Here is a 15,144-nt window from a genome sequence, read left to right on the forward strand (position 1 = left end):
TGACTCCAGTCAGCAACGCACAGGACCCAGCTCCTGGGACCCTGCTAGAGCCCGAGTCCTGTGGCGACTCGGGTCCAGGCCCTGTTATTTTGCAGTGTGGACGCAGCTCAAGCCGCAGACCCGGGTCAGACAGGCTGCGTGGCGCAGGGCGGGCCCGGATCCAGCAGTTGTAAAGCCGGGTTTACAATGGAGGGTGGACGGTCGAGCGCTGGCTTGGAAACTGTCCGCGAGATCGGGTCCGACACCCATACCCCTCGGGTGCCCAGAGGTCTTCCAGGGAGTACATCGACTCATCTGTCAGAGGGGAGCCGTGTTGGTCTGGATCTGTAAAAAGCGACAGAGACCTGTGGCACCTTCTAGACTAACAGACGTATTGGAGCGTGAGCTTTCGTGGGTGAATCCCCACTTCGTCAGACGCACGCAGTGGAAATCGACTCCTCGAGAGATTTGCCTGGCTTTACTACAGGCTACATAAACAGCTCTAGCAAAGTCAGTACAAACTGAGATTTCACGCGGTGACTTGTTTATACGGCTCTAGATCCGAGACACTAAAATGTCAGTTCACGATTTATATTCCAGTTGATTTCTTTTATAATGAGATGGTGACCATGAGCCCGGAAGCCCCTTGTCAGTAACAGTGTGGCTGGGACATTTTGGTATTTTTCTGTCGGATTTGGCACACAAGTCGTTTTTCGGTGCAAGACAAATCAGCGTCCTGAAAGGGGACTGGAAAGGTTGAGAGCTCCGGGTGTGGACATAGATTCGGATCAAACAGGGATGGGTGTACATTCCGTTACCTTCCACAAAGTCACTCCGGATTTACACCAGAGTCAGGTCAGAATCTGGCCCGCCCAGACCTTTTAGCTACCTTGGTAACCCAGGCCTTAAACCCAATGACCAGTTTGTGCTAGGAAGGAGGCAAGCTCGATTGTTTGCTGGCCAGGGTTGGCTAGGCACCGGGGTGGCTTGGAATAAATCCAGTGTGAAGAGGGGAAGGGAGGGGGAGATCTGGAGAAGGGGGGGGTTCCCCCCCCCCCGGAGCTGACATCACTTCCTTTGCAGCCTGCCTCCTATTTAAAATCCCGCTGCCTGTCCTCAGATGCAGAGACAGCGCTGCTCACACACGCGCGAAGGCTGCACCTGTGGGGATTCGGGCACGTTCGCTAGCCTTGGCTCACCGGCCATTCTGCAGCTGCCTCCCCGGCCCGTTCCAACCCGCGTCTGCTGCCCGTGAGCTCCCAGCCCGCCTGCCTTTGCTTCACGCCCGTCGTCGGCAGCGGAATTTGGGCAGCTGTACGGGATTCGCCGCCCGCGCACCATGCTGGCCGTCGGCCTCTGCGTCTTGCTCCTGTCCTGCTGGCACGGTAAGAGCGGGCAAAGTGAGGCGGGTTTTCAGAAGTGCCTAGGTGACTTAGGCTCCTGGTCTGCTTAGGTGCTTTTGAAAATCCCCTTCGGTGCCCAACGTTGCGTCTTAGGTGCACAAATACCTTTGTAAATCTGCCCCCAAGTGCCTCTTCCATGCCCTGCTGTCTTTGATCATTGTCAGTTTCCGCTGCGCTTTCTGGCTTGAATCATAGACTATCAGGGGTGGAAGGGACCTCCGGAGATCATCTAGTCCAATCCCATGCTCAAAGCAGGACCAATCCCCAGACAGGTTTTTAACCCCAGTTCCCTAAATGGCCCCCTCAAGGATTGAACTCGCAACCCTGGGTCCGTCCTGCTTTCCCATTCTCCTGCCTGCTGGGGACGATCCCGCCTGGGCTGGGACAGCGGGTGGCCAATTTCTCTTTAAAACGGGGCTGGCGTGGGAAGGTGGCGATGGCTTGCTCCCTGGGAAAACGTAGCCCGCGGGGTGGATCTGCCAGAAAGCCATGTTCCGTGCCATCTGGGGAACTTGCTGCATTGACAAAAACACACACGCGCACTCACCGGCAGCCTGGCTTTAGTCTTCGGCCGGGGATATTCTGCAGGAGGTGCTCGGCTTGAGATGGGACGAAGTCTCTTTTACGCTGGATGGCACCAACTGAAAGTCCGTCTGGGCAGCAGCCGGTGTGCGCCAAGCCCCGGGTGCAGAGGGGGTGGAAGGATTTTCAGCACCCTAGACAGCATCCAGCCCTTGTCATTTGGCAGAGGAATATTAACTATTCCGGCGCTCAAAACGCTGTGCGAAAGCACCGCGAAATCAGCTCCCGTGTTCGGAAGGGGACGGCTTCCCCGGCCATCTCCTGGGATCCTGCTTGGGGGAGAATTAGCAATTAGTCTGAAGGTTTCAAGGCAAATCCGGATCAAGGGCGAGAAAGGGCTGCTTTCAAACGAGACGCGCTGCTATTAATCAGAAGGCCTGTCCGGTCATGGGGGTGTACCAGAGGGCAAGGAGGATTGGGTGTGCAGATCTCCGGGTGTCCCCGTGCGCGCACAGATCTGTGTACACACGCGTGTGTGCATAGAGGGAGTCCGGGTGCCTCTATGCTTGGCTGCGTAGATCTGTACGTAGGGGCTGGTGCTGGGGGGACGGCAGCTCCCCCTGGCTTGACGTGGTTTCCATCATATGCCGGGTTTACAGTTTGGTTCAATGGCTCTCAGCACCCCCACTGTCCCCGCACCCCCAGATCGGTGTGTCCGGGGCCGCGTGCGTGAAGGTCTGGGGGGCGATCTGCACACACGTGTGCGTGCGTACACGCGTGTGCAGGCGGGTAGGTGTCTGTGGCGCTCGATCTGCGTGCAGGGCCAAGGAACTTCCCCACGCGGCGTGGCGCTGGTTCCCATCCGTTTCTGCGGGGCAGACTTCACTTCGCACCCCCCTCAGACTTTCCCAGCCGGCTCCCAGCAGGTCACGGTCATTACAGAGCCAAGGGGGTCTCATTCTGTTCTCCTGCCGGCATCACCCCGGCGGCGGCTGCTTTACCCCAGAATCCGGCCCAAGCTTTCACGAGCAAAGGCCCGATTTCGGAGCGAGGTGGGCCAAGGCTTCCTCCAGCAGGATCCCAGCCGCTCGCTTTCTCCGTCCTGGTGTGCTTCCTCCGGCATTACATAATCTCATTATATAAATCCCTCACTGCAGCCTCTCTAAGTTCCCGAGCAACAGCGCCCCTTCTGCCGGCCGTCACTTGGCCTGTGTGTGTGGACAGGGGACAACCCCGGGGGCGGAGGGCGGATAGCACGCCCCCTGGGGGGGTGGATTGTCAGTGCACGTGCTGGGGAAGGAGCAGACCTGTTAGATAGGAGGCGTCTGGTCAGATTTAGTTGCATTATTATTAGTCTTTGCTCTTCGGCTGTATCTCAGTGCTGGGTGAGGGATGCCTGTGGAAACAGCTGCTGTGCTCCAGCCCAGAGGTGGCTGCATTATAGTAATGGGTGAAATGATTCCTATAGAAACAGCTGCTGTGCTCCAGCCCAGAGGCGGCTGCATCTCAGTGCTGGGTGAAATTATCCGCAGAGAAGGATTTCGGATACAACTCCTGGCAGGAATTGGGCTCAGGTCTAGGCAGAGGGGCCGGGATGGCACGAGCTACCCTTTGCGTCTGGCTGGCTGTCGCAGGAAGATCCCAAACACAGAGCCGCTTGGCCCCCCGGCAGGAACGTGCTACCCGGCCGGCATTTGGTTATCGAACCAGAGCTTCGACCAAAGCCAGGCGGGACACTGGCCTGCGCGTCAGGGGAATGGGGTTCTGGGCTGGCTGTGCTCCAGGACCTTGAGCCAGTCACCCGCCTGCTCCGTGCCTCAGTTTCCCTTTGTGTCTATTTAGATGGCAAGCTCTTCAGGGCAGGGACCCCGTGTCTCACTCTGTGTCCCTGCCTGGCCAGGCATGGCTGGGGGCTCTGCTCTCGGTCAGGCTCCGGGCAGTGCCTGGCACAACGGGGGGCCCTGATCTCGGGTGGGATCCGGGCTACATTCAGCACAAGGAAGGCCCCGCTCTCTGGCGTGTGTGTGTGGTGGGGGTCTGTGCAGCACCTGGGGGCAGAGGAGCAGCAGACGCAAGGGAGGAGGACGCCTACGAGGGAGAATCTTTGTCCCAGCCGCTGTGTGAACAGGGGCCGCCCCGTGCCCCATTCAGGGCTGGGGTTAGTTGGTCGCTCCATGGAAACGGATCTGGGGGCTGCACGCCGGCGCTGGGTACAGGAATTGGAGCGCTTCAGGTGTGAGCTCAGTCAGCACCGGGGCGGGGGGTGTTCTGAGGGGCCCAGCTATTATAGGGGGCCTATATAAGGAGGAGAGGGTGGGGCTGGCCCCCCCAAGTTCTCGGCCTGGGGCAGCTAGAGCAGGGCCTGGAGGACACCCAGCATTTTCAACAGCTCCTTTCTGCCAGGGCGCTCCCCTAGCTGGGGGTGTGTGTCAGAATCATTCACCCCCCATGGAGGGGAAATGACTTCGCCCAGGTCGAACTGCAAGTCAATGACAGAGCTGAAAATAGAACCCAGGAGTCTTGACTGCCAGCCCGGGCCCCCCATGTTCTAACCACTAGACCCCGCTCCCTTCCCAGAGCTGGGGACAGAACCCAGGAGTCCTGGTTCCCAGCCCTCCTGCTCTAACCACTAGACCCCGCTCCCCTCCCAGAGCTGGGGATAGAACCCAGGAGTCCTGGCTCTCAGCCCCCCCTGCTCTAACCACTAGACCCCACTCCCCTCCCAGAGCTGGGGATAGAACCCAGGAGTCCTGGCTCCCAGCCCCCCCTGCTCTAACCACTAGATCCTGCTCCCCTCCATGTTGGGGTCAGCCTAGGGTGACCAGATGTCCCGATTTTATAGGGACAGTCCCGATTTTTGGGGGCTTTTTCTTATATACGTACCTATTACCCCCCCACCCGCGTCCCGATTTTTCACACTTGCTATCTGGTCACCCTAGGTCAGCCCCTACCCCCTGCTTGGCCCTTTCCAGCCCTCACGGGTGCTGGGTCCCTGCTGGTGTCAGCGTCCACCTGCCGGGGCAGCCGGCCCTCTCGGAACAGCTGAGGGATATGCCCCGTGCTAAGAACAGATAAGAATAGGTGGGCACCTGCTGCTGGGGCATGCAGCCCCCCCTGCACAGCCCTTCACCACCTGCTCTGCCCCCGCCAGAGAAGGCCCCATTGGATCCACTCTGAAGAGCCATCAAGCGCCGGGGGTCCATGGGGGGAAATCTTTCCACTGGGTTTTGCATCAGGCCCTGAGGTGCCCGGATTTGCGAGCTGCATGGCACGAGTTCTGGGGCGTTGGCAGCGGCAGAGCGTTCAAGGAAGGGCGCCCGGCGAGCCTGGCACGCCGGGGCCTGTGCAAAGCCGGGCGGCTTCATCTCCCCTTCAGCCTCCTCCTCGGAGGCCTTGGGACGCCACCAGCGTTAGCCTCCTTTGGCCACAAGGGGGCGCTTTTGCGATTCCAGAACGCTGACTCCACGAGGATGTTCCTGTGTGTTATGCAGCCCCCTCTAGTGGCGGGCTCACATATGAGGATAACAGTCTACTGCTGCTAGCAGCTGATGGGGCTAATCCTTTCGCTCAAGCGATAGAGACCTGTGCTTTTAACAAGGAAGAGGGTTTGAGTCCCATGGATGTGCCATCAGGGAGAGGTCTGTAGTCTTTCTTTCTCCTCCCCCCAACCCCTCTATTTCCCCCTCATAGAATCATAGACTATCAGGGTTGGAAGGGTCCTCAGGAGGTATCTAGTCCAACTCCCTGCTCAAAGCAGGACCAATTCCCAACTAAATCATCCTAGCCAGGGCTCTGTCAAGCCGGGCCTTAAAATCTCCAAGGAAGGAGACTCCACCACCTCCCTAGGGAACCCATTCCAGTGCTTCACCACCCTCCTAGGGAAATAGCGTTTCCTAATATCCAACCTGGACCTCCCCCACTGCAACTTGAGACCATTGCTCCTTGTTCTGTCATCTGCCGCCACTGAGAACAGCCGAGCTCCATCCTCTTTGGAACCCCCCTTCAGGTAGTTGAAGGCTGTTATCAAATCCCACCTCATTCTTCTCTTCTGCAGACTAATTAATCCCAGTTCCCTCAGCCTCTCCTCATAAGTCATGTGCTCCAGCCCCCTCATCATTTTCGTTGCCCTCCGCTGGACTCTCTCCAATTTTTCCACATCCTTCTTGTAGTGTGGGGCCCAAAACTGGACACAATACTCCAGATGAGGCCTCACCAATGCTCATTGTTCCAAGAGCAACACATCTGTCTGCCTGTAAACCCACCGGCCTTCAATCACTCGGATTGCTTTACTCTTCGCTCAGAAACAAAAGCCCAGTGGTTTCTTTTGCCCGAGACCTTGCTGTTCTGCCAGCAGCGCCTGCGGGGACCTCATTATAATGATGGCAGCGATCACGCAGATCGCTTTTCTCTCCACTGCGGGAGCAGAGCCCGGTGCATTAAAACTGCATGAGGTGCAGCTGTTTCAGGGAGCCAAAAAAAAAAGGGAAGGGAAAATAATTGGTGCCTGGAGGGTGGTTAGCATCGGGAAGGCAGCTCCACTGCGTATGTCACAGCGGGTGCTAAGTGAGGGGTAGGTAGACGGGCAGGGAATGGGGTTTTTTTCCACCTCTATCGTCATCGGACTTAGTCTGAGCCTGGATTCCTGGATTCCTGGCAGTTGTGAGGCTGCAATGAATGACCCCGCGAGGGAGGCTGCACTAGCGGGAGTGCGGGTGACCTCGGGGCGAGGCCTTCTCTGGGTATGTCCACACTGCAACCAAAGGGGTGTTACTAACTCGGGTTAGAATAGGAGTGAAGACGCAGCAACTGGAGTTCAACCCCAGATTCCCCTACAGGCTTTGCTCAGAGTTAAAACCTGCAGCCGTGCCTCGGTTTCCCCTCCCGCTTGTTGTCGATATAGCCTGTGAGCTCTTTCTTCTCACTCTCTGTGTCTGTGCAGTGCCTCGCACAACAGGGCCCTGGCCTCAGTCAGGGCCTCTAGGCACTACCCGAGTACCTGTAATAGGTGATATGATTGTACGCTTTATTTATATGCAGCACTTTTCATGCACCGATCTCAAAGCTTCGGTGGGTTAGAACTTGCATCCCAATTTTTACAGGTGGGGAAACTGAGGCACAGAGCAGGGACTACAAAGGTCACCCAGCCAAGTCTGTGGCAGGGCTGGGAATAGAACTCAGGCATCCTGATTCCTTGGCCCCACGGTTCTAACCCCTCCCCCTCCCAGAGTTGGGATTAGAACCCAGGAGTCCTGACTTCCAGTTTTCCACCCTCTACTCTAATCTACTAGGCTACAATCCTCTCTCAGAGAGTGCCTGTCTGATCTTGGATAAATTATTTCTTTTTTTAAATCAGCGTGCCTCAGTTTCCCTTTCTTTGAGTTGCCTATTTAGATCATAAGAGTTTGGGGGCAGGGACTGTCTCTTACTATGTATCTGTGCAGCACCTCTCACAGTGCAGCGCCGGTTTCAACTGGAGCCTCTAATGGGTTACGGTAATACCCCTAATGATGAAAACACCCTAGAAGCGGTAGTGCGCCTGCGTTCTAGCGATTGCATTGCTAGCTAATGAAAGCATGTAATAATATCCTGCCTCCTCTCTTTTATTTTGCAGCCGATTCGCTGCCATTGTCCACCCAGCTCTCCGAGGAAGACGAAAAGGTAAGAAAAGAAAAAATACAGGAAGAAACAAAAAGAAAATAGACCAAACCAAACATTTCCACTGAAATGAACGAGATGCCTAACGGGCTTAAATTGGGGTCCCTGCTTCAGGAACAGTCCAATAGAGAGAGCTGGGAGTCAGGACACCTGGGTTCTTTCCCCAGCTCTGCCACAGAGATGTGGGGCCTCTCTCTTTGTGCATGTGTCTGGCTTGTCTCTTTGTGCTGTTGCCAACCTCAGACATTCAAAACTCACGAGATTTGTCTTAAAAATCATGAGATTTTTTTAAACTAAACTTTCAGCTCCTTTGATTTACCTTTTGCTGTTTGAACCTTGCAAGATTCACATGTTCAAGGCTTTTCCCTACAAGCATGCAGGTTTTTTATTTCCTAAAAATTGGCCTAGGAAAAAAACACGTGGGCATGTTTAGTCTTGACACAAGAAGGCTGAGCGGGGACCTGATAAGTCTTCCAATAGATTAAGGGCTGTTAACAAGGAGACAAGGATCATTTTTCTCCATGGCCGCTGGAGGTAGGACAAGAAGCAATGGGCTTAATCTTCAGCAGGGAGATTGAGGTGAGATATCAGGACAAACTTTCTAACTCTCCGGGGAGCGAAGCTCTGGAACCGGCTCCCAAGGGCGGATGTGAAATCTCCGTCACCGGAGGTTTTTAAGAACAGGCTGGACAAACCCTGGTCAGGGATGGTCTAAATTTGCTTTGTCCGGCCTCAGCGCAGGGGGCTGGATGCGATGACCTCTCATGGTCCCTTCCATCCCGACGTGTCTATGATTCCATGAGATTCTGAGGAATTCACGTGATTCCAGGATCTGGGGCTAGCGAGAAATCAGCAAATATCTCAAGAGTCCCACTAAATTCTCGAGAGTTGGCAGCGCGCCTGGACGCCGTTAGGGGGAGGAGCTGTCTTTCCCCCGGGCGATTGTGCAGCGCCTGGCGCGATGGGGACCTGATTTTGGCTGAGGTCGGTAGATGCTCCGCTAACACAAATAATTAACAACAGTTCTCCCCCATCATCTTCCTCTTTCTTCTCCTCTGTGCCACTGAGTGTTCTCAGGTGCATATGGGCATCTATAAGCACGTGGGAGGCAGTGTGAGCTAGTGGGTGGCACATTGGAACAGGACTCGGCAGATTCGGGTTCTCTTCCTGGTTCAACTTGCTGGGGAAGTCGTGGTCCAGCCGCGTGCCTCAGTTTCCCCGCTGTAAAATAGCAGTAATGAGGCTGCCCTCCTTTGGAAAGGGCTTTGCGATCTGCCCATGACAAGCACTAGGGCAGTGGTTCTCAACCAAGGGCCTGGGGAACGGTGAGCAGTTTTAAGGGGGCGCCAAGCATGGCGGGCATTAGACTCTCCAGGGCCCAGAGCAGAAAGCCAAAACCCCTCCACAAGGGACTGCAGCCCAGGACCCCGAGCCCCACCGCCTGGGGCTGAAGCTGAAGTCTGAACAGCTTAGCTTTGTGGTGCCCCCTGTGATGTGGGGCCTGAGCGACTGCCCCACTTCCTACCCCCTAACGCCGCCCTGGCTTTTATATGCAGACCCAGCTGGGCCGTGGAGTTTTTATTGCGTGTCGCGGGGGCCTCGGGAAGAAACCGGTCGAGAACCCCTGCGCTAGGGATTATTATTTATTAACGACGCTGATTATGTCGGCGCTTCGTTTGCGAGGCAGCACAAGACGCCACGGAGCCCCCGCCAACGTTGTAAGGACTTGGGCTGCTGAGAAAACTCAGAACGAACCGGTTCCCCGTGGGAAAATGGGATTTCCTCTCAAGTGAAATGCTCCATTTCGGTGGCATTCTTCCCGCCGGGAAATCGGACCGTTCGATGCCCACCCGAGCCCCTGCAGTGCCTCATGGGAGTTGTGTGCTTTCGTCCCCCTCCCACCCCCCATTCTCCTCATGAACCAGACTACATCTCCCATGATGCACCATGGTCAGTTCCTAAAAAAGTTTTGGGTTTTGGCCTTGTCGGGAGAAAAAAAAATCAGCGTTTCCCACTGTCCTGGATCCCCGGGGTCTGGGCTTTCCTTTCTTTCCAGCAGCCACTCTCCGCTTCCCTGCAGAGCGGTGCTGGAAATCGCTGGGTCTAAGTCTCACCCATCGGATCTGTCTTCCTGCTCCTCCGCTCACCTGTGCTGATTCCGGCCGGTTCTTGGTTTAGCTGTCTGATTCCAGCTCAGACGAAGCAGGGGACGGTTCTGCCGGCCCCTCGTTCCCAGTGGCACTCAATGGGCGGCCGGACGAATGCCGCAGGGAAACTGAGGCACGCCGCTGGCTCGTAAAAGTATGACCCCCGTTCATCGCAGCCGTGCGATGGCACTCCCGTTTTCTGATGGCGCTGGCCCTGCGCGGTCGGAAGCTGACAGCCCCGGGAGACGGGAGAGGTGGTGAAATCCCGGGGGGGTGGGTGGGAATCTTTGGGGTATTGTCACTGTAAACCCAAACTCACTCTTACCACCCCCTTGGCCAGGTCATCAAATGCATCACGGAGGTTCTGGCTGACACCCTGTCCAAAGCCAGCCCGGTTCCGGTCGCCAGCGACTGCCTGACGATCCTGAAAGAAGGTGAGTGCCGGGGGATGTGGCCGTCGGCTCCTGGGGAAAGTGGAGCTGGTTCGAGATCCAAACACCCCCCTACAGCTCGGCAAGGACTCAGTCCCGTCTGTGATGGAAGGGACTTAGAGGGCAGCTCCTGATCGCTCTCCGATTCCTCGGGGCTGCCCTGGGAGCGTCCCGGGGCCTTGGTGGGGGTGGGTGGGGAAAAGCCCCTTGAGACTCTCCCCTAAGCAAGTGATGTGGAATTGGAGTAAGGGGGTGGATTGGGCGCTTGTCAAGAGTGCACTGCGCTGTGGCTATTCTGTCCCCCCCCCCGCCCCAGGGCCCAGAGGTGGTGGAGCATGAGGACCACGCATAGTTAATCTCCCTCCCCTCCCCCCAAATTTCCTTTCACTCGGGACCGTTTTTCCCAGCTGTCTCTGCATGAGACGTTCCTGGGGGTGAAAGGCAGTTCAGTGATACCAGCGCACTTGGCTGTTGCTCGTTCCTAGCCCACGTCCTGGGCGGGTCGTTTGCCCGTGGGCACCAATTCGGCACAAGCTCACGAGTGGGGTTCACCTCTTGTCTCTTCCAGACGAGCGGGTCCTGGCCATGTTGCACCATCACTACCTGCTGAAGGAGCTAAAGGAGCTGGTCCATGAAGGTACCTGCCTTGGCCCCCCTCCCTGCACGAATTACAGAGACCGCACTAGGAGTCGGGACGCCTGGGTCCTATTCCTGGCTCTGTCGCCAACCTGGGTCTGGAAAGTAGGTGGCAGCCCCTAGAGGGGAAAGGCCCCATATCCCATTCTCTGCCCCCTCTGAGTCAGCCAGCCCCCGGCCCTAGGGCCGGATCAGAGCCAGCGCCCCCTAGGCGGGAAAGGCCCCATGCTCCTGCCCTGCTGAGCCACCCAGTCCCCCTACCCTGTGGCCAGATCAGAGCTGGTGCCCCCTAAAGGGGAAAGGCCCCATGTCCCATACCCCCCCACCCCGAGCTAGCCAGCACCCCCTAAAGGGGAAAGGCCCCATGTTTCATTCTCCACCCCCCTGAGCCAGCCAATCCCTTGCCCTGGAGCCAGATTGGAGCTGGCGCCCCCTAGAGGGGACGCCAGTTTCATCCAACCCTAGTGTGTGTGGTGGGGACCTGGCAGGGGGGAGTCAGGGGATGGGATTCAGGGCAATATCCCACTTGCCACCAAAGCTGACATTCGGAGCAGAGAAGCCAAGGGGTCTGGAGAATGCGGGAGGGCTGGGGCACCCGGACGATGGGGGACCAAGGTGCACGGGCAGTTTGTGGACACGGGCCTCGCTGTGCCAACAGAGCCCCCCAGCTTGCATCCACCCATCCCCAACGGGGTCGGGACTGCCCCGGGGCAGGAACAGCTCACTGTTCTCCTCCTTGCCCCCAGAGAACGCCCACCACCACCCGAGCCACGGCGCCTGGCAGGAGACGGAGGAGGGCCCCGAGGGGGACGAGCTGAGGAAGCGGGACAAGTCCCTCCAGCAGAGCTCGGCCGCCTCCGAGACAGTGGAGGAGAAGGAGGGCGAGGCCCGGAAGGAGGAGTATGAGAAGATGGAGAAGATCGAGGAGAAGGTGAAAGAGGAGAAGGTCTCGCACGGGGAGGACAGCACCCAGGTGGAGGAGGAGGCCAAGGAGATCTTGGAGGGCGAGGAAGAGGAGGAGGAGAGGAAGAGGAGGCACGAGGAGGTGAGGCGGGCATCACCGAAGCTGAGGGAGATCCGGGCCAGCAAGAAAACAGGGCCACCAGCCAAGAGGCACTTCAGCCAAGAGGACAGTTCGGAGGAGGAGCCGCCGTACCACCATGGAGGCCGGCACCACGGGGGGCTAGAGGACTGGGAGCAGGAGGAAGAGGAGGAGGAGGAGGAAGAGGAAAAGCGGTCAGGCCCGACCCGGCGGAAGGGCGGCCCGGCCAAGCGGATGGCCGAGAAGGCCAGCGACGAGGAGACGGCCCAGTTCGAGGCGGAGGAGAAGGGCGTGAAAATCTCCGACTCGCAGAGCCACCTCCACGGGGACGGGCGGCTGTGGAAGGAGGGGGAGGAGCGGCACGGCCACCGCCATGGGCCTCCCGGCCACCCGCTGAAGAAGAGGCACCATGAGGATGAGGCGGGGCACCTGAAGGGCAAGCACCATGGCCACCAGGAGGAGGAGGAGGAAGAGGAGGAGGAAGAGGAAGAGGAAGAAGAGAGGGAGGCCAAGGAGGACAAGGTCAGCTCTTAGCCCTTTTCCATGGGCTACATGGGTAGTGATCTTGGGGGTACCCCCAGCTCCCAGAGCCTTGGGGAGCCTTGGGGGTCCAGGCCTCCATAGGCAGAAAGGAGCCGGCTGAGAATTTTTCGCTTGAACACCCCAGTTGCCACCCAAGTCTTGTCAGGGGCCCAGGAGGGAATTTGTGGTCTGAACCAGGGGGTGCCCCTCCCTAGAGGCAGTAGCCCGGTGGCTAAGGCCATCAGCTGGCGCGGGACAGATCCAGGTTCGAGTCCCTGCTCCCAGTCAAGTTGAGCAAGGGCCAGACTCTGGGTTCCCAGCTCAGAGCTCTGACCCGGGGCTAGTGGCTCTTCTGCGGTGGGGCTGTCCCCCTCCCAAGGTCTCCGTCTCCTTCTCATGCCGAACCCTGTGAGGTTTCCCACCCAGCTGCGGGGCCGGCTGGGCGGAGAGGAGACGGGGCAGCCCGCGGCATTGCAACCGCATGGGGGTCAGCTGGACCTCCTTGCTCCGTCCTCCCCCTACCCATGATCGTATGGAGGATTGGCCCAAACGCCCCTGCGCTCCCAGCGCTGGGCATTGTGGGATAGGTGCCGCTGGGATCCCAGAATGCATCGGGGCAGCCAGAGGTGCAAAGCCCGGTGGGACGGGGGTGGCGAATAAACCAGAGGCCTGCTGGGTGGCTTGGATGTAGTGGCCTGGGGGGTGGTAGGGATGAGCCCTGGGGGGGCCCCCCATCCTCACGGCCCCTCGTGCTTTCTGTCCATCCAGGAACGGGAGCTGGAGAAGCTGGAAGAGATCGAGCACGCGCTGAAGAAGGTGGCGGAGAAGCTGCGGGAGCTGCGGAGAGGGTGACCTCCCCAGTCTCCTTAGGGGAGCGGGGAGCCGTGGGAGGGGGACAAAGGGGCGGCCGCCCCTTTAAGAGTCACCCCCTGCCCAGGCCGCCCCACACATGTGCTTTCTTTGTATATATCCCTCCTCTCCTCTCCCACTCGGCTGTGGACTGTTATCAAAGGCTCAGAGCTTGTGCTTTTCTACCTGTCCCACCCCCCTCCGTCAGGGACCCAGCGTGACCCGAGGCCAAGGAAAATAACCAACCCGCCAACCAACCCTCTCTACCCCCACCATGCAGGAAACGTCCTTCCAGAGCAATGGAGGGTGAGAGATATGTGGGGGGGGTGCTCTGGGGGTATCAAGTGGGTGGGAATGTCCCCCTGAGAACTGCCTGCAACTGGTATGGGATAAGGGTGGCTACTTTCTGCCCCCCAAGACCCGTCAGGGGCAGATCAGGGGCGTGGCCAGTGGCTATTCTCTGCCCCCCCCCCAGGGTTCCCCTTGTGGTCTGTTGTTTAAAGCTGACCTCCACCACCACACCCCCCCCCGGGCACCGAAGAAGGGATAGAAAGAGGGGACCCTGCGGTGCCAGGATGGGAACCTGCCTGGCTCCCACCCGCCGGGCAAGTCGGACTCTAACTGTTAACACTCAGCCTCGTGGGACCCGGGGGCTCTGCGTGGTCCTCGAAACCTCAGCTTCCCTGAACCCCTCACGTCGCTTTGGGCTCAGGGGTCAGCCCTGCCTGCCTCCCAAGGGGTCATTTTCACCAGCAGCCGGACGCGCTCCGTCCATTGGGCCCAGCGGGAGGCCCGGAGGTAGAGGGGAGATGGCGGGAGGCAGCCGCAGGAAAGCGAGGGGCAGGGTGCCTGCACTGGGGGTCAATCAGCTGGAGAAGGTACAGCTAACCTTTCCCGGCTGGCCTGGCTGATGAGGTCAAGGCCCAGGGCTCTGTGCGTCTGTCCCAACTGGGCTTTCCCACTCCCGTTGGCCCGGTGGGAAGGTGCGGACGCTGGATCCCACTCCGGCCTGCACCTCGGCGAAGGGGGCCGCTGAGTTCCCCCTGCAGACCAGGGGAGCGAGGTGTGATCCCTGCTGGGCTATAGACAGGAACCCAGTCTCTCCTCGCCCGGGATGTGACCGAGGGAAGGCCTGCAGCCCCAGAGGTCACTCACACACAGCTCATCACTGTCTCTTGGCACGCAAGAAGGCTGGGCTGACCCGAACGTCCCCCCAGCCGTCCGGCCGTCAGAGCCTGGAGACTTCTAGGGGCGTCAGAGAGAAGACAGGACGTGTTCGACCCCAGAATTGTAAGGATCTGCTCTGGCCCCCGCAGAATAGAGCCCACGCGGCAGGAACCCACCTCCTGCCGCCCCGTAAGTACAGGCCTTTGCCGCGGGAGCTTGGCAGGCTGCAGTCGTCCCCTGATCCTCCCTGGAAGGCGACAAACACGGACGCGGCCCGTATGTTGGGCAGGGGACGCAGAGAGAAGCCCATTGTATTAGCTGCAGGGGTCTTTCTCTCTCATACACACACACACACACACACACACACACACACACTCCCCATGCAGGGGTAACACAAAGCAGTGGTTACGTTCCCTAGCGAGATCCCTCGGACCTGGCCCCTCCGGCGGCCCCCATCCTCCCAATCCTGGTCTCTCGGGCTTTTCACTTGGGGTTTTTTGCTGATTTCTCTCTCCCCACCCCACCCCCCCATTCAAGCTGGAGGACTCCCTTCCCCCGGCACCCTCCCCATAGGCTGCGAGCGCGTCTCTTGCAGTTGTTGATGCTGTGTAGTTGCTTGGTGGCCTGGTCTATCAGGTGTTGGGGTTTGGGGGGTTTGTTTGGTTTTTTTTTAAATCCCCGTCCTTGTGTAGCCAGCTCTGTGGAACAATAAAGCACAGTGAAAACCAGACTACAACCCGCCAGCCCTCCTTCGTGTCGTGTCAATTTCGACGCCGGGGCTTTCACAGGCG

General features: G+C 58.5%; 1 protein-coding gene across 2 annotated transcripts; it reads left to right on the forward strand.

Annotated features, from left to right (window-relative positions):
- Positions 1-310: 310 nt before the first annotated feature.
- On the forward strand, positions 311-15,083 carry CCER2 (coiled-coil glutamate rich protein 2). 2 transcript variants are annotated; one of them, XM_054010267.1, is made up of 7 exons: positions 311-834; positions 1,100-1,364; positions 7,516-7,562; positions 10,047-10,140; positions 10,706-10,774; positions 11,520-12,337; positions 13,106-15,083. In XM_054010267.1, exons 2-7 carry the CDS (start codon positions 1,319-1,321, stop codon positions 13,187-13,189), a joined length of 1,158 nt encoding a protein of 385 aa, XP_053866242.1. In that variant the 5' UTR covers positions 311-834; positions 1,100-1,318; the 3' UTR covers positions 13,190-15,083. The 2 variants fall into 2 exon arrangements, with proteins under 2 accessions (XP_053866242.1, XP_053866241.1); XM_054010266.1 differs by having other exon boundaries at positions 311-1,364.
- The last annotated feature ends 61 nt before the right edge of the window (positions 15,084-15,144 follow it).

The sequence above is a fragment of the Malaclemys terrapin genome, chromosome 20 (assembly GCF_027887155.1).
Source record: "Malaclemys terrapin pileata isolate rMalTer1 chromosome 20, rMalTer1.hap1, whole genome shotgun sequence".
In the NCBI taxonomy this organism is placed as follows: Eukaryota; Metazoa; Chordata; order Testudines; family Emydidae; genus Malaclemys; species Malaclemys terrapin.

Bases quoted from the DNA above. Each gene is read 5' to 3' on its own strand.
- CCER2 (XM_054010266.1), top strand. From the start codon at position 1,319: ATGCTGGCCGTCGGCCTCTGCGTCTTGCTCCTGTCCTGCTGGCACG. The intron at 1,365-7,515 runs GTAAGAGCGGGC...TTTATTTTGCAG, and splicing joins GCTCCTGTCCTGCTGGCACG to CCGATTCGCTGCCATTGTCC. The intron at 12,338-13,105 runs GTCAGCTCTTAG...CTGTCCATCCAG, and splicing joins GGGAGGCCAAGGAGGACAAG to GAACGGGAGCTGGAGAAGCT.